This window comes from Zea mays, chromosome 9, assembly GCF_902167145.1.
Source record: "Zea mays cultivar B73 chromosome 9, Zm-B73-REFERENCE-NAM-5.0, whole genome shotgun sequence".
NCBI lineage: Eukaryota > Viridiplantae > Streptophyta > Magnoliopsida > Poales > Poaceae > Zea > Zea mays.
The window spans coordinates 159898757-159923441 of NC_050104.1; the positions used below are offsets into that span (position 1 = coordinate 159898757).

Here is a 24685-nt window from a genome sequence, read left to right on the forward strand (position 1 = left end):
CTCGCTGGTGAACCGCGGTATGTGCTGATCGATCTGTGTGTGGTGCGCGCAGGTCAACGCGATGCGAAGCTCGCAGGAGAAGAACACGTAGGTGGAGAGCATGATCCGAAGGATCTGGAACCTTGTTAGGAAGGAGGTGTGCCTTTTTGCTCTTAGTTCATTTCTTCTTTCCCTTCGTGCTGCTTCTTATGTTCCTCAGATCTTGTGCCCATCTCGATTTTGGTGACTCAATTTGCAAGTTGGGTTGGGCACGTGAGATCTGGAACTATGTTGCAGGCTAAAAAAGATGCCTCTAAAGAAGCTAAAAGAAGAGGAGGGCTAGAGAAGAGGTTAATTAACATGGAAGTTGATGATTACGTCCAAGACACCACACCTAGGGATAACGCATGTTAACAAATTGATTCTTGTTTTTGTCCCCTTCTTTTTCCTGTGTTGTTGTATGTTTGGAGGATAGGATGACGAGAGTTTGCCTGCAACCGATCTAAAGGTTAGAGCGAGCGCCATGTGATGCAGGTATGTACATCGCCGTTCCAAAATTCATGTGTTTGATGCCGGATTGCGTGTAGCTAGCTGTTCATAGTAGGGATTAGCGCTGAAAAATTGGGGGAAAGCAAAGTACACTGGTGACCTCAAGTTCAATCGAATCAATATGGCACATCAGTTAGACTGTTTGCTTATCTTAGAAAATTGATTTTTGTTCTTTTTACTACTAAAGCCTTACTTCTCTCTTCTGTGATTAAAGTGGTGACCAACTTGGAAGGGCAGTTCATATGTCAAGTTGGGAGTTCTAAGGAAGGATTGTTTAATGGCCAATTTGATGCTGCCCTATTTGACCACCCTCAGGGGAAGAAACAACTATTATTTCCATGCAATAATAATAGCTCTTACAAAAACATGCTATGAGCTCTTAACGTTTGAGATAACTTGGCAATAGTAGTCATCCATATGCAATTGCTGCTAAATTGAATGAGTGTGTTGTGTGTTGTCATGTCCTGAGTCTGCATGCTCTGAAGTTATGAACTAATGTTCCTTTTCTTATGCCTATCTTTCTTGAGACAAAATTATTTAAATCTTCATGATCTGAACTTTCTCTTGTCATGCATGTAAAGTCATACAACTATTCCTTGCCACCTATTACAGGGTCTTGCTTACAATTCCAAAAGGAATATCTTGTATGTTGCAGATACGGAGAACCACGCGTTGCGATAACTACCTCCACTGAGTTCAATTGGATCAGTCGGTTTCTATTAACTTCTAAAATGACTTAGAAATGGCTTGTGTTATTGTGCACTTTGATTCACTATTTTGTTTGGAATGTCTTTTTGTGATATTTCAGTCTGTGGTCCAAACACCTTTACTTTTTGAAAAATGTCGCCTTCTGTCGTTGCCTCAAATTCCATACGTTCGACATCTATGAATAGAAAATTTTGACACTATATCTTTGAACAATTGATCTCTCAGGAATATATGAGGCCTTGGAGTTGAGGGATGGAGGATCTGATTATCTTGGCAAGGGTGTTCTTAAGGTTAGTTAACCAGCCAATTTTTCCATTTCAGTCTAAGGGTATAATACTAGCTGTATTTGCCATGCAATTGCATGCACCATAGTCATTCATGCATCCAGTATTTGAAGGATATGCTCTAAATTTGAGTTGACTAAATGTTACTATCTAGCTTTTGGCTTAACATTTGAGAGGAGAAGGCGGTCACGATCACGTGGGTGAAGGCGAGGCAGATCTTCATCAGCCGCGGCAACCCCACCGTCGAGGTTCGACATTTTGCTTTGCCGAGTCTTCCAAGGGCCGTAAATTTGGTTTTGCCTCTTTTTTCTTTCTGTTTAGATCAAAGGCTCAGCCCAACTTTATTAGAAATCAGAAGTTCTAGCGTTTGTCTGTGTCCCGGTTCAGCGCGTCGATGTGCTCAAGACCTCCTCACCTCAGGTTTTGTATTTTACGTTGGATCTGGACTGACTGTGCTGTGCAGCTGCGCGCAGGTGGACGTGGGCCTCAGCGATGGCAGCTACGCGAGGGGGGCCGTACCCAGCGGCGTATCCACTGGTACGTCTGTCTGCTCCATCTCCATTCACCCCGCGCTTTTGTTTTTCGAGTGCTCCGGTTCCTGAGCCGCTGCTTCGTTTCATTGATCTGGGCGCGTCGAGGGATCTGAGCGGTGGTATTAGTCGATCGGTCCAGTTCATCTTGATAACTTAGTGCCTCTCATTAACAATTTCATCTTGATTTACATGTGCTGGTATAAATTGCGCATCAAAATTGGTTAGTTTATTGTCGGGAAACAAAATTGGTTAGTTCATTGTCGGGAAACAAATGTTAGATCCTGCATTGAGCCGCTGCTTGGAATTTCATCGGTCTTTTTAGGTGCCAGGGTTTTTTATCCTATAATAAAAGCGAAAAGGGTGTATTTGTCGTGAAAACATGCTATATTTCTGCTAGCTGTTCTTCTATTGCATTTTTTGTGTAAAGAATCAATTTCGTTCTTTCATTATATTACTTTCAAAACTCCATTGCTAACAAGGTTTCATTGACAACAACTGTTGGATTTGAATGAGGCAGTTGAAACCAAGAGTTGTCTCTCCCAAGGACGCATTTCATCACCATCACTAAGCAACGCACGAGCACATCACCAGGGTATAAGTTTTTTTTTGCTATTCTACCTTTTTTTCTCTCTTACCCTGTTTGTTTTCTGAAATTCGTCAGTTGGTTAGTTTTTAGCTTCCTGAAAGGCTGAAAGCAAGATCTGATCCAGCAATGCCTTTTGACTTTCTCCCTTTCACTTCTACGTGCCTTTGCATAATTGTCCATTTTTTTAAAAAAAAATTACTACAGCAAGCAGTACATGTTTATTTACCAAACCATAAAGCTTCCTGTGCTGCGAAACAGTAGTATCTAGGGAAGGTTATGTGTATGTCACAGTACTAACACAGTGGATCAGAACTAAGCACGGCAGATCAGATCTCGCTGCTGCGATTTGCGATCCAAGTATCGCAGCCAGTGTACCTTGTTGCCTTGTTCAACAACGACCGGATCCCTGATCAGATCATTATCATGGTTTGTCCTCATCTGTCTGTTGATCACGTGTTGCATGTCTTCCATTTTTGACAGGCATATGCTGATTCAAGTGTTATCACGGGCCAAACGGCTTATATCAGCAAGATGTTCAGGAGATAGTGTGGTCGTTCTGTGTACGACATTGCAGGCAGGGTGCCGACAGCCCAAAATTGACACCCTGGGTTGTTGCCTGGAGGCACAACCAAACTGGCCAACATGTTTTATAAAATCATAGTTGTCTCTCTTTTGTTTCTATTTGGGCATGTCTTTTCTTTTTTAAACATAAGGCAAGAGCTTTGCAATTAATTGAACACACCCACCCCTCTGCACACCGGGAATAAGCATCAAGCACAAACCACTATGCACCAAAGCTTTATAGCAGTATCCCATGTAGACTTGTCACTTGTCCTTGATCTCTATCAAAAAGTCTATCATGGATGGCACTTTTGCACTAAGTTTTGTGAGTGCGTGAGTTTATTGTAGTGTTTTTGTGTGTATGGGCAGGCTCTGCTTTCATAGGGGCTCCTTACCCCCCTCTCATTTTCTCATATTCTTAATATAAAAATATGCAGCTCTTCTTCGTTTCAGAAAAAATACAGTTATCCATGTATTTGATGTTATATGATACAATATTCTGTGGGTTTCTTGTAATCTTGTGTTGCTATCCGTTATGCAATAGTAGAACATGAATTACTTATTTTTGTTTAGTGTATGTATTAAAATGATTGTTTTATACTATAGAGGTTTTGTAGACTCCAGCTATAGAGCTATGTTAGAGTATCAATATTTTGTAAAATCCGATAACCCATTTTGTAGACTCCGATAACCTGGTATACTTTGTAAATTTTAGTAAATTTATGTCTATTTACTATGAATGGGGAAGTAAATAAGGTTTTCTTTCATTTTAAATGCAGGGTTATACAATCATATCTTGCAGAACTGACAATATTTTTTTGCCCTCATACCAAGAATCAGTTCCTTATATTGCTTGACAACCGACCATGGTTGCTAGATCAGGATACAAAACCTTGCTCATTTATGGTAATTGATGGTTACTAAGGTTTGTTGTTCTTGTTGTTTTATGTAAACCTATGGTAGTATCTCTTTCTTGCTTAAGTTTTACTACGCTCCCAACAAACTGATTCTTGCTGTTTTTTTGCTCCAGTTAAGGTTTCCCCTCTCACCAACTCTAGGACTAGGAAAAAGAGGGATGAAACTCATTCTTGGTGTTTCGTATAATGCCTTGAACAAGTGAGCGATGCATACATTTAATTTTTATTATTGGCAGGACATCATTGTTTTCTTTTTATGGCCATTTAGAACGGCAGGGATGACTCGCTACAAATTCTTTTCTGTTCTTTTTCAGGTATCTTCCTCCAGAATGCTTTGACCTCAGCAAAACACCATTTATTTCATCTAAGGTAATTATATCTGGCAACTGTTCAACCTGTTAATGCGCTAACTGGTGAAAGTATATTATGGTTCTTGTTCTACTCATCCAGTAGCATAGTATATTCAGTAGCATAATATATTCAGGTGTCAAAGGTAACAGGTCTCCTCACTTTAAAAACTGGTTTTGGAATGTTTCAATTGGGAGGAGGTATAATAGATGGACATGTTTTAAATTTTGAGGAGGCATTGGAACAGCAAGCCACAGCAGCAAGGCCAGGACGAACTGCACGGTCCTGACACTAACTAGGGTGTGGCACAAGGATAGCAAATAGTCGACTGATTAGAGCTAGGGGATCTTAGGATAAGTTGTTAATTTGTTAGGGAATCAGTTATGGGCACTGTAGATATAAGGCGCTGATTAGTTTGTATATAGGCATCGAAGAAAAAACTCTTTCCGTCCAACCTCCGACGACGATCATCCTCCTGTGTTCCGATCTCGTGCGGGCTCCACCATTGTAATGGTAAGATTCAGAGCTGACTCCGTTCTGCTTGTTCCTTACCCTTACAGTAATGACAATCAAATTTTACTTATAGTCATGATTGTTATTTTTCTTTCAGCTTGCCACCGGTACTGGTATTGCTCCGTTCTGCTTGTTCCTGTGGAACATGTTCTTTGAGAAACATGACCACTACAAGGTATAGTTAGCGGTGTTGTAAAGTTCACACTTGATAGAGAATGACTAAACCAGCAAGTAATAAGATATATTGATACAATGTCACTCAAGGATTAATCGATATTTGCACTCTCAGATTTTGCAACCAATAAGGGTGCTGGAGGTTGTTGCTGTTTCGTTCATGTGGAGGGGAGAAGAGAGGAAATAGCGGCGACCAAGGGCATGCTCCTTGGGATGGTGCCCCCCTCTTTGACAGCTCTGCTGTTGTCGATGACGCCTTCCTTACAAAGTAAATGGTCCTCCCCTTGCTTCCAGTTATGATCTGTTTATAGGGCTACACATGAGCTAGGTTTGATGAGATATACACAAACATGCTTAAGCTTATATGGAAACATCGGTCAGGTTCTTCTGCCCTGTAAACAAATCAATTAAAGTCCTTCTCATTTATTTGCTTCACCCACCACTTCGTTTTCATTCTATCCAGTTCTAAGCATGTGGATTTTTTAAATGTTCAGGTAGTTACCAGGAGGCATATTCAATGCATACAATTTTTTCAATGTTTATGTGGATTTATTTGTGTTCTCCTTGTTAACTAACCATGCCTATTTTTCCCCTTCAACTGAGTTTTTTTATCTCATGAACTGGCCAGCGACGCCACAGTTGCTTTGAGTTGAAGTTGAATTGATGGAATTGAACTAATCACTTTTTGTAGTTACTTTTCTATCTTACCGTACCAGTTCCTTATGGTTGGGATATTTTCTGTCACCACCTTTTTGCAGGAGGAGATATTACAGGATATGCATTCCAGATTAGATCCTTCAACACACATCTTTGTGTTCTGTTTCAGGTGGTTGCTGTTGGTGACTTGTGTGCAATATGCCAAGAAAAGATGCATGTTCCCATCCTTATGCACTGCAAACATATTCATTTTTGTCCTTTCTTGTGAATACCATAACTGTAATACCATATGCACAATGAGCTTGAAAATTACCAATCTATATGCAACATCAGTGAAGCTTGACTTTTGTTGTTGAACCTGCTTATCTTTTGTTAATGAATGTGGTGATGCTTTATTTCACATTTTCTTCATTCCCTCATCGAAGAATGTTAGTTTAATGTAAATGACTTTGTATATAATCTTATTCAGGATAGTTCTTGTGCAAGAGAATTACACAAAGATGGGACTTCATATTCAGGTTTTGATTTGGAACTTGACTCCTTAAGTGTAAGCACCTTAGCTGTCAGTGGATGCCATGACAGTGGATGAGGGTGACAGAGCTATTGATTCCAACTCATCTGCATTTGGAAGCATCAGATGAACCTGATCAATGTGAGATGTATGAAGATGACAGTAAATCATCCTCAACGCCTCAGATGCATACAAACTCAAAGGCAAGCTCTCAGCGTTACAAGTCAAGTAGAACAGATGACGAGTGAAATTGAGGAGCCCAGGGTACCTAATTTAATGTTTGTTTCTAAGAAATTTTTGAGTTTCAGAATACATATGTAAATCAGGATATATGTGTATATGTGTGTGTTCTTGTGCTTTGAGCTAACCAACTATGTTTAAGTACTTCTCCCCATGTTCTTTATTGTTTATAATTTGTTATACTGGGAGCCACATAAGATGTCAATATTAGAAATTTCCACAAATTAAACTAATAAGTTGTCTTGAATAAGTTATTATAATATTATATGTTCCCGTTGCAACGCACGGGCACTCACCTAGTACAAATATGACGACGGAGATTACTATAGATGGTCAAACGAGACGCCCGTCAGTCCCGGCTAGCGAAGCGTGCCGTGTTAGATGGGCCGATGTGCCGCTATCGTGGCCCAGTCATGGCCCGTCAGCCTGCTAGTCGTGCCGGACCGAGCCCATCTGAGTATATTGTATAATTTGACAAAAAATGTGTAGTTGTGGGGGCTCGAACTCACAACCTAGTGTATAAGAGATTTAAACGCATCTGTTTAGTCAGTTCAGTTACAGTTTTATTGTATTATATGTTGAATTTACTTAATATACGTAAACTATTATTTTTAAAATAAAAAATGTAACCGTGTCGTGCTCGTGCCAGCACTACGGGTCGAGATGGTGGCCCAGGCACGACACTATAGTCGTGCCGTGCCAGACACTGGCACAATACTAGCCTGGTCGGGTCATGGCTGGGCCGTGCTTTTTCGTGTCGTAGTTGGGCTGGCTCATCGTGTTAGTGCCAAATGACCATCTATAGAGATTACGGAACGGAGGGCCCCAAGGACAGTAGTGTATCCTGGAACCAGATTATCTGAGTGCCAAATCTCACCGCACGCGCACTGCCGCTTATAGATGGCCAAATGGGCTGTGCTAAATGGGCCGACACTAAGCACGTCACGGTCCATAGTGCTTCAGCACGACGCGGACACGATTCATATAGTGCCAGTGACGGCACGACACGAATCTAGTGTCGTGCCGTGCTTGGGCCGCCACTCCGGCACGATGAGCTGGCACGAGCACGACACGATTAACTGGCCGTCACGGTTAGGCACGACATAGACCAACATGTGGTTTATAGATATGATTGTGATATATGCACGTGGTTGTACGTTGTTATTTGTTATAGTTTACACATAATGAATTCACTTTATAGTGATATAAATATTCAAGTTTTAAAATTATATATATAATCTTAAAGATTTTTTATATTTTTTGAGCTTTTAAAATAAAATAGTGTCTGGACTGGCACGGGCACTATTAGGTATTAGTGCTGGTACGGCACGATTAAACACTATAGTGTAGTGCATGGGCCGGTGGTTAGGCACTAGTGCCGGCACGGCACGTTTGGACTGCGTGATATAATACAAGGTAGGATTGGCAAAAGAGATGCCGCTGGGAAACCAATCAAACCTGTTGCATACAGTAACGAGTTCATCGAAGGAGGCTCTCGTTTTGTGTATGAAGAGGGGATGGAATTACCTGTTGCTGAAGACGATTTGAAACGTGCTCTTGCCATCATCGCTGAGGTGAACAGCAAGCCATGCATCGATCCAGAACACATACATCGCCCTTGGCGATTTCAGTGAGGACGAATACTTCCTGGTTCCTGACACCATCTATCGAGATCCCTCCGTGCTTACCTGCTAATGCACTGAAAGGGACTAGTGCGGCATACAATGCTGGTGATATCCTGGTCTCGCAAATCTATGTATTAGCAAAAAACCTTCTGGTACTGCACTCATCTCCAATACTCGTGCTGCTGTCAACAATCAACTAGTCCGTGCAGGTTACTGGGGTCCTATGGGCCTTGCTTTTGGTTGCAATTTTGAGTTGTATACATACATACTGTACATGTCGTCAAAGTAGCATACGAGGAAGGCGCCCGATGGGCCTTGCTTTTGTACCATTGTTGCGAACTCAATCAGTCTAGGAAAGCTAGACAGGGATTTTTTTTTTTTTTGGGTACATTGTGCTCAGATGTATACAATTCATCGGACAAGGACTGGAGAGGGTGGGTGACTCTGGGAAATTATCTGATCCTGTGTAATGCTGGCTCGTGATCCAAAGTTGGTCCGCCTTGGTCTAGCTGGAGAAGAACTGGCTTGAGGTAACGGCATTTTGACGCTTTTGTGGTTGGTTGCTTGGGCTTGGGCGCTGCCGGACGCACATGCACAGCGAGCGTGCCTGGCCTTGGTGCTGCTGGGAGTGAGAGCTATTGCCCAGGGCCCAGGTAGCTTTGGCCGCCCATGGTGCGATTGCGATCAGATATGGGACAGCGACGCGTGATCTCAAATGCATCCATCCATCCACGCAATTTGTCGGTAGCGTGAATGGAATCACCATCTCAAATTCATCCGTCCATCGTTCAGTTGGCGAGACCGGAGTCGTTAAAAAAAATGTGTTTAAAACTTCTTTGTAAATCCCAAATTAGAGCATATATGTCTGTTAGCCATAATGTTAGAGGTTTGGGACCTCCTGTCCTTTTAGCGATTAACTCCCTTCGTTACAAATTATAAATCATTTTCAATTTTTTTTCCTGAAAGTGTATGAAGGTGAACCAACCCAAAATACAATAGGGAGATAGTTACATTATAAAAATGCAAAACATAATTAATGAAAAATTTGACGATACGTATGGTACATCTGACTGTATTTGAGATGTTTTGACTCCCTCATGAAGTTAGAATGACTTATAGTTTCAGACAAACGAAGGAAGTATTTTTTTTATTTCACCAAACTATTTTTTGGTATTCTCTTTGGCATGTGTAAGAACAGTTCTATTTCTTCGGAATTAGCTCTGTCTTTCAAGCATAGAGTTACTTCTGTTTGTATTTCACCAAACAGTTCCCTTTTCTATTTCACCAAACCGTACCGTTGTTTTTACGTATCTCCATCTCGAGAGCTTCGCTCTGCCTTTTTATGCATGGTCTTCGAGATTGTGGAACAAAAGTTCACTAGTTTCACATGAACTCCACATACATGGTCTTTGAGATGGTGTAACAGGATTTCACTAGTTTCACATGAACTCTAGTACATGGTCTTTGAGACGGTGTAACAAAAGTTCACTAGTTTCACATGAACTCTAGTGAGACCGTGTCCAACGGTTCATCTATATGGTCACCCAAAACATTGTTTTGCACTATAAATTGTATTGTTTGTAAAGTAAAGTTTAAATACAAGTATAAGAATGGGTGAGCCGCTGGAGATAGTCTGATGGTCTTTCAGACGGTGCAACAAAAGTTCACACGTTCAATACCAAGTGCTTCCATACCACATGAATGAATGATAATATGGACCAGCAGCAGGACATTTCTTTCGAATCTGCTGTACAAAGAAAGTTGCAGTGCGTCTCCTCTCCTGCATACCGTTCCATTTAAAAAAAAAAGGACCAATATTTTCACGAGACGACGGTACAACACCAGTCACCCGACGCCCGACGGCTAGGCTTTCTACCTTGCCATGCTTCCTCTCTCCATTATGGCCTCACGTGCATTCTGCACCGTTTGGCACGTCCATGTGCAGCAGCCCCGGAGGCCGGAGCCGTGCAGCTAAAGAACACGCGATGGTGAAGAGCTCCTTCATGAGCCCCTGAAACATCAGACAGAGCAAGAGCTGGGAAAACCCACTGTCATTAGCGTTTAGCGGGAGCGGTTGTGGTGTCAGCATCATACAATGGCAATAATACAATACTAAAAAACAACCTGCGCCTGCCAATGAGAAGAAGCATCCGTGGCTTGCCTGTTGTCTCAGCGGACTGCAGATGCAATGGACCCCCGTTCCCGTAGCGATGTGGTATGAATTTTTGTCTGAATATGCTGCAGCGATGTGATACTTTTCCTCAACGGACAGAGCTTGTACGCACACCTCGGTCTCAATGGGCTTCCATGGACTGACTGTCCTTGTTCAGCTGGTCCTCGTCGCTGGCCACCTCCAAGCTCTTCTCTGATGGCGCCCGGGGAAACTGAAACTCCTGGTCCTTTGCTATGCCTGCAAACTAGATATACAATTAGACTGTACCAACTCATCTTTAAGCCCACACCATGAAGCAAAATGGTCTTCGGACAACATAGAAAGAGCCTTACATAGACCGAAGACCGAAAGGACAAAATCATAGACATGGATGTAGTAATTCGACCAAAACAATGACTTATTCAGTAACAAATCTAAATACAATTTACAAATGAAGCTGCGCCACAGTAAAGAACCAAAAAAATTTAAAAAAAAAGAGAATGTGACCTTCATCTGTTGAAAAAATCAGAAAATCCTTTCCATGTTAACATCCTAATTCTGCTGCTATGTTCCGATCCGACAGCAGAAGGTCAAGAGCTAACCCTAACGGACTCCAAGAACTGTACCACTTCTGCCATGCTAGGTCGGCTTGACGGTGTGTTGGAAGTGCACACCAGGCCCAGTTTGAGCACTTGAACCAGCTCAGCTTCGACAAACCCCCTCAGGCTTCGATCGAAGCAGTCCGACGCAGTTCCGTCCTCCAATATCCCTCTCACGTAGTCACGGAGAACCACAGCTGTAGCTCCTATCCCAGGGCTGTCTACAGGTTTCCTCCCCGTCACGATCTCAAGCAAAACCACCCCAAAGCTAAACACGTCACTCTTGTCGCTATATCTCAGTGTCGGAGATGCCAGCTCCGGCGCAATGTACCCGATCGCGGTGTGAATTCTGCTCAGCTCAATGCTTCCTAGTATCGGCAGCAGCTTCCCCAACCCGTAGTCAGACAGTCTAGCTTCGTATCTCCCATCTAACATGATGTTGGAGGACTTGATGTTGAGGTGCAGGATCTGTGGCCAGCAATCATGGTGAAGGTAAGCGAGTGCACGGGCTGCTCCGAGCGCAATGTTGAACCTCCGTTCCCAGAACAGTTCACCTCCACCACCTCTGCTGCTGCTGCTGCTCTCAGAGAGAGCGCGAGGAGGAGGACGGTAGCCGTGGAGGTGGTCGTACAAGCTCCCGTTGGCCATGAATTCTGACAGAAGCAACTGCATCGAGGATGACCAGTAGTAGCCCTGAAAAGCGACCAGGTTGGGGTGGCTGAGGTTACCAAGCTGGCTCATCTGATGCTCGAACTCATCCTGGCCTCTCACCCTCCCTGCTGTCTCCAGTTTCTTCACAGCAATGGACAGGCCGTTCTCAAAAGTGGCCTTGTACACCGTACCAATCGACCCACCACCGATGAGACAGTCTTTATCAAGTAGCGCCTTGGTCCCAGTTTCCCAGTCTTCATACCTTGAAGGCAAGCTCTTGCTGAAAAGCACCAGTTTCCCGATGATTGCATTCGAGCCTGGAGAGGCAGCTGGAGGGGTGCTCTCGGACACAAGAACCTCTTCCTCTTCCTTCCCGTCCCCGTCTGTGCCCTTACGTGTGTAAGCCTTGATGTTTAACGCGCAAACAATGCATATTCCAACAAGTATCAGGGCTGCAGCAACAATGGCGATTATGACAGGCACACGCAATCGTTTCCGGTGCTTCATCCCAGTCCCAGGCCCACAGTTATTGGGCAGTGGAGAGCCACATAGTAACGGGTTATCCATGTATGCGGTGAAATCAAATTTCTGCAATGCTGGCTCGGAAGGGATCATGCCAGATAGGTTGTTGAAGGACACGTTGAAGTGTGTCAGGTTAGAGAGGTTCCCAAGCTCTTGAGGGATTGGCCCAGTCAGCTGGTTCTCCGAGAGGTCTAGGAGAACAAGGTTTGTGAGCTGCCCAAGCGTGACGGGAATGCCCCCTTGGAGCTGGTTCCCGTGGAGATCAAGCATCTTGAGGTAGGTTATGTTGTTGAGTGTGCCTGGGATGACTCCTTGCAGCTTGTTGCCGGACAGATTCCTGTGTTGACGTGATTTAGCTACTAGTCAGTACATACATACACAGAAGCGAATTGCAGAGTAGTGCAAGCAGCCAACTAATACTTACAGTTCAAGCAGGAACTGGCACTGGCTGAGTGACCCTGGAATCTCTCCTGTGAGAGCAAGGCCCGCGAGGTCGAGCGTGACGAGCATCTCAATCCCTCCAAGCTCAGCCGGAATGGAACCGGAAATGCGAGGGTTGCCCGCGAGCCGGAGAACGGAGAGCGACCGCAGTGTCCCAATCACAGGCGGTACAGCTCCAGCAAGAGCATTCGCCCCCAAATCCAGAACCCTGAGGCCACGGCAGTTCACCACGCTCTCCGGCACCGGCCCCGTGAGGCGGTTGCCGGACGCGTCCAGGTACGAGAATCTGGTGCCGCAAGTCGCAATGCTGGGGATTTCACCGTCAAAGGCGTTGGAGGAGACATTGAAGTAGGTGATGTTTACCGATGCAAGGAGCGCAAAGGGCGCAGCTCCGGTGAAGCTGTTGCTCCCGACGTCGAAGAGGTCAATGCTGCCGCAGGAGGCGAGCTTGGCGGCTATGTCCCCGGAGAGCGCGTTGCCGCGGACGGAGATGTAGCTCATCTCCGGCGGCGCGCAGGCCCGGTCCGGGAACTCGCCGGAGAGGCGGTTGTAGGAGAAGTCGAAGCCGGCGAGGCGCGAGCAGTTGGCGATGGCGGGCGGGACGGGGCCGGTGAGGTGGTTGTGCGCGAGCGAGACGTAGCGGAGGCGGGGGCAGGGGTCGAAGAGCGCGGCGGGGATCCCGCCGGCGAAGCGGTTGTGGGAGAGGTCGAGCAGGCGGAGCCACGGGAAGGCGCCGAGGAACGGCGGGATCTCGCCGGCCAGCGCGTTCCGGCTGAGGTTGAGCTTGCGGAGCGTGGGCGCCAGCAAGCGGAGGCTCGGCGGGACGCCGCCCGTGAGGGCGTTGCCGAAGAGCGAGACGGACTCGAGCGCGGGGAGGCGCGCGAGGGAGGGCGAGAGCGCGCCGGCCAGCCCGGCGCCGTGGACGCGCAGCCGCTTCACGGCGCCCGTGGACGCGTCGCAGGTGACCCCGACGAAGCCGCAGGGGTCCCCCGTGGGCGTCCACGACGCCAGCACGCCCCCCGGGTCCGCCGTCACCGCCGCCTTGAAGTCCAGCAGCGCCCGCCGCTCCGCGTCCGTCGCCGCGCCGGCGCGGTGGCACTGGCAGTGCAGCAGCAGAAGAAGCAGGAGGAGGAGGAGGAGCCGGGCCGCCGAAGGCGCGGAGGAGGCCGGGCGGCGTGTCATCGCGACAGGGGCAGGCCGCGCTGTGCCACCGCACGCAGCCGCAGCGGCATTAGCACGGCCAGCTCGGCCGGAGTAGTTTAAGCACCAGCCGTTATCTGGCAGCCATGGAGAGTGTAGCGAGTAGGTGGCGGTGGGTGGAGTGCGTTATGGTGCGTCGAAGCGGGCGCCTAGTTTTGGTGTCGGATGTGTTCTGGTCGCCCGCCCGGGGCGGGGCAGGTCGGGAGGAGTTCATTCACGCGGAGGGATCGGGTGGCCGTAGCGCCGGCATCTACACGTGAATTTACGCTTGGCTTTTGGGTAGGGCTCAGGTCAGCGGGGGCGGTAGACGGAATGATGGTGCAGAAAAGTGGAGTGCGTGGCTTTCCGGGCGGCTGATGAGGGATGAACTGCCGTGCCGTCTGCCGTGTGATAAATGGATTTGTCACGATTGCGATTGATGACAAATGCGCTGCCCTACCACTGCTAAAATGACAAGATTACTTTTTCGAAAAAAAATAATAAATGAATAAAAGACAGGATGGCTTGACTCGGGCCTTCGATATCTTCATGGGCTGGCCCAGCTACTACCTAAGTCTAAGTGGGCGGGAGAAGGCCCCTTAACCTCCATCTACATGAAAAAAAATACACTCTGCCTATGACTTTGTTTATTAATAAAAGAATCTGACACTGTGTTTTTTTAGTCACAGCATAGGCGCAGATGATATAAACAAGCACGCACGCTCACCAGTGCCGGATTTTAGTTAGGACTGGTCGATTTCTAATTTAATCCAATCAAATAATGCTAGGATAGTTTGGTTTTAGGGACAACCTAGGATAACATCCCACAACAGGTGCTTTAGGCCTTTTCGTTTCACCGTTAATCCATTGAATGTGATTTAAATCCATAGCAAATCAAAATCTATCTCAATCTATTGTAATATGATCTAATCCACGTCAAATCGAATAAAGTCTTAAGTGGTAGTTTGTATCAAGTGATAACACTGTTCATCGATGCTCTAATCCGTATACGTAAAGATTCGCAGCCATGGGCCATGGGTCATGGCCCATCCAGCGGACGGATCAATCCGGTCCCACCATCACCCGCGCAAATCCCCACGATTCACCCGCGAAGGCGCGAACTCCGCAGGACTAGACAGGAGACAGGATGCGACGTGCCCGTGCGTGAGCGTGGCGCCGTCCACCAGACTGTCTAGTTCCGGTCCTCACCCCGCCCGTCCATTTCCGACTTGGCCGTTCCTCCTCCACGCCCCGGCGCGCGTTCCGGCAAAACGGGAGGCGAGGCCATCCGCGCGCGCGCGATGGCGCCGGACCCGTGCGGCGACCTCGTGGTGACGCCGAAGACGGCGGCCAAGGACGAGGCGTCCTGCTCCGTGCCCACGCCGCCCAAGGTCACTCCCGACGAGGTGCGCGCGGTGGCGCGCAAGTTCGCGGACCAGCCTATCCAGGAGACGGAGCCCGACGTTTGGGCCGTCCTCACCGCCATCTCCAAGAAGGCCCGCCTCCGGCCCCAGGTTCTCCCCTGTCCCCTGCCGCCCCTTAAACCCTAACCCTAAAACCCGAGCATTGTTAGTGTTGGTTTCTTTCTTTGTATTTTCCTGCATTCCTGTTTGATGTACTGTTCGGATGAGCTATGCGTGGGTTGAAACAAGCATTCCCCTTTTTGCCGCTGAAACCTTTGTTGAATTGTTTGGTTTATTATTCTGATGGGCTTTATTGTTAAGTTAATGTCAATGCCAGTCTCTTAAATTTGTTTTGGCTTCGCCAATTACTGAATGTAGTAATCTTTTTTGCAATCGGGAAAAGTGCAGGCTTCCTGTTTTTTCTCCACCACGGACGAACCGAATCTCATTACTTAACGCTACGAAATTACAAAGTTTAACCACCTCAGCCTCATTTACCAAAGCTACCAAAACTGACTTCCTGTTGGTACCATTAATATGTTCAATTGATGGCCTAAGAAATTCATGATCTACTATCGATGTTGTTGGCTTGGGCTTGCTGAGTAACTCCAAAAGGATGTTAAAAAAAATTCCCCTAAAAACTGATTATTGGGAACAAGATAAAAAGTTTTTTTTGATTGCAACAAGCTAAATGTTTTAGCAGTGAATTATTATGATGTGTGCTCCAACAGTTTTGCCTAAACAAAGAGTGAAAATTGAGAACTGAACCCAAAAAAAAAAGAAGAACAATTGCTACTGGGACTTGTTTGCCGTTTGTTTATTGGGCCAGCATGTTAGCCAGTGCTGCGCCGAAAAAAAAAAGAACCTGTGCTGCTCCTGCATGCCGACAGGTTCGAGTGAAGGCTCCTGCACGCGGATGGATTGGGGGCATTCTTGGTTCGCGCAATAATGCGGGAGGAAGTCTGCCGATTCGGGAGGGGCGAAAAAATTGGGGACACATTGGGGGCCTGTTGGAGAGATGTCACCCCTTTTCTCAAAAAAAAAAGTTTTGGGGTTGTTTTACCTCTTCTCTTGGAGTTGCTCTAACACTGCAATTATGAGGAATGTTTTCTTCACCCTTCTGATTGGAGTTCTATGAATCAACTGAAGGGGATGAACATACTTTTGAGTGCTGACGAGCACTGCCTAGGACGATCTGTTGAGGAGCGGTTTCGGATTTTTGCCCAGCAGATCAGCGGGATGCATTGCAAAATATACAGGGACACTGTCTTAGGGGAGCTGAACCGCCACGAGCCTGTGCCTGTTTTCCTCAAGGACACAAGGTGTTTTTTCTTCTTCTGAATCTTCCTCTATCTGTCAGTTCTGTTTTCTTTTCCTACATTTGTTGAACTAATCTCTGATGCAGCTCAAATGGCACATTCATCAACTGGAAAAGGCTCAAGAAAAATTCATCCCCGGTCAAGCTTAATCATGGCGACATTATATCATTATCATCACCTCCTCATGACGGTAATATCCTGTGAATAATTCTGATTCATTCATACTGGGTTCACTGGGGTAGGTATTCATTACGCACTGTGTGCTACTATTGTTCTCTGTGCTCAGTTCATCATAATGTTTCTGTGGCATTTTATTACTGCTATCTTGTGATTGATGTTTCAAATCTTCTATTCAAGTTGTATGTTGCTTTTGCAGACAATTCCTTTGTATTTGTCTACCGCGAAGTTAATGCAATCAGTCGTGTAGAGAATGGGGCTCCCATTCTTAAAAGGAAGTCAGGTGAGGAGTTTCTATCTTATTGTTTTGTGATCATGACTACTCCCTCCATCCAAAAAGAATGCAATTGTAGGTTTGGGACAAGTCAAACTTCCTTAAGTTCGATCAAGTTTGTAGAAAATAATAGAAATGTTTATATTTCCAAAATAGGTTTACTATGAATTTATCTGGTGATACTTATTTGACATCATAAATATTAGTACTTTGTTGTATGAATTTGGTCAAACTTGAATTTGTTTGATTACTTGAAATGATAATTGCATCCATTTTTGGAACAGAGGCAGTATGTTACAAGTTTTGATAGTTATCATTGTTTGATGGTCATGCTATGTTACAAGTTTTGATATGTGCACTGTTATTTTGTTTGATTCTGAAGTGGAGGGTGGTTCTGGAAGCAAGAGGCTAAAGGGTCTTGGTATTGGTTCTCCTGATGGTCCTGTTTCACTAGATGATGTCCGAAGACTAGAAAAATCTAATGCTGTAAGTTGGCTCCTTTGATATGACAATAATTTTGTACCTTTGTAATTTGCTAACTTAGTAGCTTAAATTGATTCAGGATCTCAGGGAACAACTTGAGGCACATGTTGTGACAATTGAGACTTTGAGGGCTGAAATAAAAACAGCCCAAGTGCAGCATGGAAAGGTCATATATTACTTCCATGTCCCTCCCCCATTTTTCTGCATGATGTGTTTTTTTATTTTTGCTTTTGTCTCGGTGTTATATCTCTCCTACCATAAATAATTTTGCCTCTTGTATTTCATGGCCTAATGTCACTTCTAAATTCTAATATTAGTCTACTTGATTATGATGTTTCACAATTGTTTTCACTGTGCACAGTTCACTATACCCTTGATAAATTAATAGTACATTCAATTAAGTTAATACCTATTTATCTGTGAGAGGAAATAACCATTCCATTCTTCATTAGAGTTTTTTTTTTGTCATTGATTAGGTTTCTACTTACTTGAAGCTTGTACTCGTCAGCATCATGTCTCATTTTCTTTTTGTATAATATTACAACTGAAATTTTGCAAATATGATGCTGTAGGAACTTGAGGAGCTAAGAGAAACTATATCGAGTTCTTATCTGGATCAAACTAAATCTCTTCGGTCAGCACTTGAGGAGAAACAGAAGCAAATAGATTCACTCAGTACATCAAATACAGAGTTACAGAACTCTATAAAAGATCTGGATGAAAGGCTTAATGCATCTAAACAATCACGTGCAGATGCTGACGAGATAATTTCAAGGTATTCTGCATTGCCATGAGGTCAACTTGTTACCATTTGACAACAACACAAAGAATATGCATCTATTTCACTGCATCATTTACTATTACACGAGGATCTCATATCTTTGAATTTTGAAATGTTTCCAGCCAGAAAGGAATGATATGTGAGCTTGAGGGACAGCTAAATGAGGAGAGAAATTTAAGAAGAGAAGAGCGTGATAAGGCTGCACATGACATGAAATCTGCATTGCATAAAGTGCAAGCCGAGGCTCAAGAAGAAATTAAGAAACAGGCGGAGTCTTACCTTAGGCAACAAAGGGAGCAGAAAGAAGTTATTAGCAAGCTTCAGGTTATACTTAACTCCAGTTAGTCTGATCACGATTTTATGTTTTTTTTTGCATCATAGATTTGATAACCTTCCACACCTGTTTGCAGGAATCAGAAAAAGAAACCCGTTTGTTTGTGGAAACTTTGAGGTCCAAGCTGGTATGCTATTTCAGAATGACTGCTTCGAATTTACCATTCCTTTGCTGCACTACAACTATTTGTTATTTGTTCTTCTCATGCAGGAAGATGCTCGAGATAATCTTGTAACATCCGAGAAAAGAGTAAGAGAGCTGGAAGCTCAGCTTCAGGACGAGCAGATGGTATCAGCCAATAATCGAAAGGTACCAAGCAGTGTGCATGGTAGACTTAAGCAATTATATCTAATTATTTTTTAGTCATTGTCTTTTAGTTGCTGATGAAATCTTACATTCTTAACCCCTGCGATTGCAGAAGACAGAAAATCTGGAAGCTGAATTGAGAAAACTGAAGAAGGAACTCGACAATGAGAAGGTAAAAATGTTCCAGTGAAATGAGCACACACATAGAAGGTTATTTGTCCATTACTTACAAGTTGACAGGACATATCCTTCTGTTAGCAGGCTGCTCGAGAAGAAGCATGGGCAAAGGTTTCAGCTCTTGAGCTTGAAATAGCTGCAACGATTAGAGATCTATCAATTGAGAAACAGAGGTATCAGGGAGCTAGAGAACGGATTATTCTACGGTAAGGATCATGTTTCAGTCTTATATAGGCGCATTAAGAATTCCAAGTGTGTGCACTACAAGTTATGTATAATCCTTTCCTACCCCCCTGGTGCTTATCGCAGGGAGACTCAGCTGCGTGCTTTCTATTCAACCACAGAAGAAATCTCTTCTCTGTTTGCGAAACAGCAGGAACAGCTGAAAGCTATGCAGAGAACTTTGGAGGATGAAGAGAACTATGAGAGCACCTTAATGGGTGTGGATCTTAATAAAGTACCTCTAACCACTGATAATGCTGGTATGAAGCCAGTAGACTGCTCAAAAAATACAGTGGGAGCTTCAAGTGCTTCACCAGAAAATACTCAGGTAAGTGAACATGATTCCAGTGACGAAGATGCCAACATGACTGAGCAGCAGGATGATGATGGTACTGCCATTGGTGGCAGCACTCAAGGTCTAGAATGCACCAGTCCAGAAAGGTCAGAGGGGAGATTGAAGTCAGGTTTTCATGGCAATCCGGTTTCTACAGCTCCTGAGAGAGAGGTTACAGATACCGAGCAAGTTCCCGAGACAGATAGCCAAGCTGGTAATGCTGGTTGCGATGACCAAAGATGTGACAACACGGGAGGAGAGACTATGCCACTAGAAGATGATATGCTGCTCCCAGATAACGAGGAACCTACTGCATTGCTGAAAGATGTAGGGCAGCCACAAGCAAATGTGGTTCCTATTCCAATCCCCGGTGATGGCGTTGGGCACTGTTTCGAAGAAAAACATGAGGGTGCCTGCTCTGAGAGCAAACGGGAGGACACACATGCTGGAGCCATCAGAACGGCTGATCTGTTGGCCTCAGAAGTCGCTGGGAGCTGGGCAGTGGAAACAGCTCCGTCTGTCAATGGGGAGAACGAATCTCCAAGGAGCTTGGGCGATGCTACAGAGCACGATGAAGCTGGAGGCAGCGTGGCAGGCGATGCTTTGGTAACTCTGGTGAACTCAGAGGGCCAGGCGGCTGGGAGCCAGAACAATGTTGAGCGTGGCAGCTCCAAAATAACCCATCATCATCATCATCATCGTCATCACCATCGTGTTCTTAGTGCCATGATTGGAATTGTTGATCCTGAGTTCAGGAAGCAAATGTCCGGCAGAAGCGGAGTTGGAAACGAGGAACCCATGTCTGACGCCGAGACGGGTGAGGGCATCGAGGAAGGCGATTCAGATTCAGGTTCAGACGGCAGTGACAGCGAGGAGGCTATGGTTGAGGATTCTGTCGTTTAGCTTAAACAGAAGTGACTGCTCACTGTAAATATACCTCAATTCGTTTTGTGTACCTTTCGTTGTATCATCATGCGTAGCGTAAGCCCCTCGTGTGCGTTTGATTATTTTATTCGTTAAGTGTCCTCAGCAGCTCGTGGTGCATGTTGTACGAAATCGAGGCCTTTTGGTCTTCAACACAAATAAATATATGTACTCACTTGGTTTACAATTATAAACCGTTTTGGTTTTTTTATATACAATTGTTTTTATAATATATTTTTTACATTTGATCTTCAATTGTGGTTCCAAAGACTGAATCATGTCATCTTACATTATTACACCGCAAAAGACATCTGAGTGTGTATCGTATCGATCCTATGCATGGTGTCAAAGTGCACTTACAAAAACAAGTTACCAAAGTGCAAAAGCATCAATAAACACTACTAGCTAGTATAAAAGAATATTGGTCGGCTACAATTTGATGTATGATCCAAAGAATAAACAAACATCTCACGCAGCGGTGGATAATGATGTCTCTGAGTCTGAGATCACTCCTTCGATTCATGCTTCTTCACTGCGCCTGCCGCAGCTGGTAGAACGCTATCGGCATCGCCTGCTGCTGATGCAGTTCGAACGTCTGGTCATGCGCGCTGAGTTGGATCTGCATCTGCTGGGCTAGACTGTTGGACGAGCAAGAGTCGCCGAGCTCTGCAGTCGCGAGTTTCAGGCGCTGGACCTCGGCTGTCAGTGCCTCATTCAATGCTGTTCGACAAGACAACAGAAACACGGGATTAACATATATGTTCTCTCGAAGCACATGTGGGTACTCCTACATGCTAGTATTTCTTTAGAAAGAGTGATGAGATTAAATAAAACACGAGCAAATCTTGGTTCCCAGATGATGCTTAGCACATCTTCCTAGGCACTTGTAGCTGTACGACATGCTAACGACTACTCCATAGAAAAGCAGCCAACCACCAAAGCAACCAACCCGGCCGCCCGGCTGTCTCCAGATGCCAACACGATTCAGAGTTTCAGAGCCGTGGGCACACGAACTGGGCCGGACAAGCCAGCATGTCAACGTCAACGAACTGGGAATTAAGCAGCAAGTAGTGTGCAGTACAGGTGAGGAGACGCACCGTCACGCAGCTGCGCCTGCTGCGCCATGGCCTGCAGCCGGAACTGGAGCTCGTTGTTCTGCGTCGCGATCCCCGCGGAGTCCCGCTGGTTTGAGTCACACGACGATCAGCTGTACGATCGGCGCGAAGGATTTCGTGCGCTGGAAAATCAAGAGCAGCGAGGGGCAGCATAGGCTGACCTGAAGAAGCGTGAGGTGGGCGGAGAGAGCGGTGGCCTCCGTCTGCAGGATCTGCACCTTCTGCTCCAGCTCCGCGATGTATCGCATCTTCCGCTCCTTGGACCGCGCCGCCGACTGCCTGTTGGCCAGCACCCTAGCAAACAGCAAGCAAGCAACGGACGGACCACAGCTCGATCAGTTTTCAAGCGTTTCGTTTCGCTTCGCTTCGTAGCACATTGTGACAATAGCCAAACAACATGTTTTAAGATGAGTGAGTGGCATATATTCAGTAGTGGCAGCAGTTTTACCTCTTGGCGCGCTTAGGGTCGGCGAGCGCCATCTCGGCCAGCTTCTCGTCGGCCATGATCTTGTTCATCTCGACGGGGGTGAACTCGCCGCTGCCGAACTCGAGGCTGAACCTGTTGGGCCCCGGAATGACGCCGCCGTTGGCCGCAGCCGCGCCGGCGGAGAAGTTGAGCTTGCCGATGAGGCTGCTGTCCATGGACAGGCTCCTGACGTGGTGGGCCACGGGCGGGCCTGCGGCGGCGCACTCCTCCGAATCGTTCTCGCTGCTGTCGGCGCCGTTGGTCCTCACGCTGCTCCCGCGGCTGTCGCCGTCGTAGTACTGCCGGCGGTCGTCGGAGGAGTTCAGCCCGTCCAGCCCTTCCAGGTTGAGATACGCGTTGAAGAGGTCGTCGTCGCCCCCGCCGCCGTGGAGGTGCCCGCCCCATCCGGCCTCCACCTTGGGCGGCGGCAGCTGGTGCCCCTCGCCGCCGAAGTAGTACCCGGACGGGACGTCGCTGCGGGAGCGCCGGTGCGCCGTGCGCGGGCGCGGGCCCTGCTGCGCCGCGGTGTCGACGCCGACGGCCTCCATGCACACGTCCCCCTGATGCTGGGCCGCGAACGCCTCCATGCACACCGCGGGCGGGCACGCGCGCGACGCACGCAGACGCAGACGCAGACGCAGACACAGCGCGGCGGCGGTGGCACAGAATGGAATGCGGGCCGGGTGTCTGGGTCGCGCGGGCGGCGTATTTAATCGCTGTTTGGTGACTGGCAGGCGGTGGGGGGTTGGCCGCGCCGTACGTGTGCGCAGCGCGGGCTCGGTTCGACCGCCGCTTGCTTTGTCTCCACTTGTCTGCCTCGGCGAAGCGGATGGACCTGGACGCCGCGGCGGCCGGCGGGGACAACGGCCATTCTTATACTGGTACATGGATGGGATTGGGATGACGCCGGGTCTACCTATGCAGCCACCGTGGCATTTGCACCAGGAACGCCAGACACACATGATGACCTGATCCTTGGGCCTTGGCAGCAGCTAGCAGTGCGTCCGGACACCAGACACGGGACATCCAGTTGACAGAAGGCAAGCCGACCAGGTACGACGCGACGTCAAGCATCATCTCAGAGCCAAGCCGTAGCGACGGCGACGGACCACACAAGGCGCACCGGGGGACACGGACACCCGAGTGATGTCGTCGAAACCGCCGTGCTCTGCTGTACATGTACGCGCCCGCATCATGTGCATATTGCTTGCATAGTCGCTGGTCGGCGAGCCGTCCGTCCGCCCTACACGTGCGCGCGCCATATACACACCTGCCTGCGGGGCCGGACGGACGACGGAGAGCGAGCGATACCGTCGCCGATGATCCATCGGATCGGAGGCGTCCCCCTGACCGTGAGAGGCCGGCCTTGACATGGTGGAATCCTAGAACTATAACAAATTATTAGTTGGATTGAATCAGCCAATGAATTGTAAGGTAGCTAACAATTAGTTGGGATGTTTGCAACCTTCACACCTAGTTTTAGCATCTGACTATTAATTCTAGAAGTTCCAAACAAGTAATATGTTTGATTTCAGTGACTAACACCGAAAAACATTAATTACTATGTATAAATACGGCATTACTTATATTACAAGAAAGAGGAGGTAGTTACGGTAAAAAATATCACTTTAGTTACTTTTTAGAGCTAAACTTTAGGAGAGGACTGTCGTTATCCTGTTTAATATTTTAGTGACTAAAGTTTAGTTAGTCACCTTGCTGCCCGTCTATGCCGTCAAATTGACTTATCACTTCACACTACCGGAAGCTCGCTATGAGCTTGTTTATTTCAACTTTTTTGTGGATTCTAGCCGCTAGAAGCTGCTGCAGACTGCTAAACATCTAGTTTTTAAGTTTCTTTCTATAAAAATCTTTTAGATAAAAATCGTTATCCACGTGAACACACAATCGGTCGAGTCGTCACGATAAGATAAATCTGTTACTTGCTAGATCCTAAACCCTATGATCCTTTCATCATCCTGTAATCATGACGATACTTAGATTCTTGTCAGATTCTTATTGCTAGAGCCAGATTTCCAGAAAATCTAGTACGAAAAAGTTTAAAAAAACATGCTACATTGTGTATAAGAAAAAAGCTAAAAAAAACCCTGATGGCCCGTAGCTTGGCGCTGTCGGAGCTGCCCATACGGTCACACTCATGTATCAGTAATATACAGACCGCATATTTCGTGCTCAAAATATGGCTACAGTGTGCGGTGTGCCATGCGTGCGTGACAGACTGGGAGCGGAAATGTTTGGGAAGCTTGGATTGATCGTTCAGGCGTGTCCAGTTGCGTGCAAAGACTTCCTGTCAACGTAAATAATACTACAGTATTTGATGCAGTATTTTTTTCTAAAACTATGAAAAAACTTCACTCCCAAACACCCCTAAAAAATATACTTTTGGCCTTATATTAGTCAAAGTATCAATAATATTGAGATAAATCAAACTAAGTCTATCATGAAAATATATTACACAACCAACCCAATGATACTCAATCTATTGGCACCATACGTATTAATACGCCCTCCGTCATTAGACCTAATGGCCAGATTTGATGAGACCTAATGGCCAGATTTGATGGGACCTAAAATGGCCAGATTTGCTGTTAATAAGTTAGATTTGCATTCATTTTTAGACCGA

The 24685-nt window shown here is 46.2% G+C and overlaps 3 protein-coding genes and 1 long non-coding RNA gene across 8 annotated transcripts; 2 read left to right on the forward strand and 2 right to left on the reverse strand.

Annotated features, from left to right (window-relative positions):
- Window positions 1-511: 511 nt before the first annotated feature.
- LOC103640453 (uncharacterized) lies at window positions 512-2746 on the forward strand. 2 transcript variants are annotated; one of them, XR_002749226.1, is made up of 5 exons: window positions 512-660; window positions 1462-1526; window positions 1675-1768; window positions 1994-2057; window positions 2571-2746. It is a non-coding gene; the product is annotated as an uncharacterized lncRNA (long non-coding RNA). The 2 variants fall into 2 exon arrangements; XR_002265145.2 differs by lacking the exon at window positions 512-660 and having other exon boundaries at window positions 668-1526.
- A 7102-nt stretch (window positions 2747-9848) lies between these two features.
- Window positions 9849-14000, reverse strand: LOC103639592 (probable LRR receptor-like serine/threonine-protein kinase At1g12460). Of its 3 annotated transcripts, XR_559552.4 has the most exons (4): window positions 12534-14000; window positions 10845-12446; window positions 10310-10595; window positions 9849-10220 (listed from the first exon to the last, which is right to left on the reverse strand). XR_559552.4 is itself a non-coding variant. In XM_008662321.4 (2 exons), the coding sequence occupies exons 1-2, from the start codon at window positions 13730-13732 to the stop codon at window positions 10928-10930; spliced, it is 2718 nt and encodes a 905-aa protein (XP_008660543.1). In that variant the 5' UTR covers window positions 13733-14000; the 3' UTR covers window positions 9849-10927. The 3 variants fall into 3 exon arrangements, 1 of the variants encoding a protein (XP_008660543.1); XR_559550.4 differs by having other exon boundaries at window positions 9849-10595; XM_008662321.4 differs by having other exon boundaries at window positions 9849-12446.
- A 774-nt stretch (window positions 14001-14774) lies between these two features.
- LOC100191448 (uncharacterized) lies at window positions 14775-20676 on the forward strand. Of its 2 annotated transcripts, none has more exons than XM_008659773.4 (13): window positions 14775-15243; window positions 16282-16454; window positions 16538-16641; window positions 16828-16911; window positions 17285-17388; window positions 17465-17551; window positions 17958-18160; window positions 18289-18490; window positions 18577-18627; window positions 18711-18809; window positions 18919-18978; window positions 19068-19189; window positions 19293-20676. In XM_008659773.4, exons 1-13 carry the CDS (start codon window positions 15031-15033, stop codon window positions 20440-20442), a joined length of 2652 nt encoding a protein of 883 aa, XP_008657995.1. In that variant the 5' UTR covers window positions 14775-15030; the 3' UTR covers window positions 20443-20676. The 2 variants fall into 2 exon arrangements, with proteins under 2 accessions (XP_008657995.1, NP_001335657.1); NM_001348728.1 differs by having other exon boundaries at window positions 15007-15243; window positions 19065-19189; window positions 19293-20652.
- Window positions 20677-20855: 179 nt separating this feature from the next.
- Window positions 20856-22848, reverse strand: LOC103639594 (transcription factor RF2a). The gene is made up of 4 exons (XM_008662322.3): window positions 22027-22848; window positions 21740-21872; window positions 21561-21645; window positions 20856-21183 (listed from the first exon to the last, which is right to left on the reverse strand). Exons 1-4 carry the CDS (start codon window positions 22629-22631, stop codon window positions 20993-20995), a joined length of 1014 nt encoding a protein of 337 aa, XP_008660544.1. The 5' UTR covers window positions 22632-22848; the 3' UTR covers window positions 20856-20992.
- Between the last annotated feature and the right edge of the window lie 1837 nt (window positions 22849-24685).

Coding starts and splice junctions, on each gene's coding strand:
- LOC103639592 (XM_008662321.4), bottom strand. CDS start 13,732: ATGACACGCCGCCCGGCCTCCTCCGCGCCTTCGGCGGCCCGGCTCCTC. Junction 12,447..12,533: donor TGCCAGTTCCTGCTTGAACT/GTAAGTATTAGT, acceptor ACGTCAACACAG/GAATCTGTCCGGCAACAAGC.
- LOC100191448 (NM_001348728.1), top strand. CDS start 15,031: ATGGCGCCGGACCCGTGCGGCGACCTCGTGGTGACGCCGAAGACGGCG. Junction 17,389..17,464: donor GACTAGAAAAATCTAATGCT/GTAAGTTGGCTC, acceptor AAATTGATTCAG/GATCTCAGGGAACAACTTGA. Junction 18,628..18,710: donor AAACTTTGAGGTCCAAGCTG/GTATGCTATTTC, acceptor CTTCTCATGCAG/GAAGATGCTCGAGATAATCT.
- LOC103639594 (XM_008662322.3), bottom strand. CDS start 22,631: ATGGAGGCGTTCGCGGCCCAGCATCAGGGGGACGTGTGCATGGAGGCC. Junction 21,646..21,739: donor CCCACCTCACGCTTCTTCAG/GTCAGCCTATGC, acceptor GACTCAAACCAG/CGGGACTCCGCGGGGATCGC. Junction 21,184..21,560: donor GCAGGCGCAGCTGCGTGACG/GTGCGTCTCCTC, acceptor CTTGTCGAACAG/CATTGAATGAGGCACTGACA.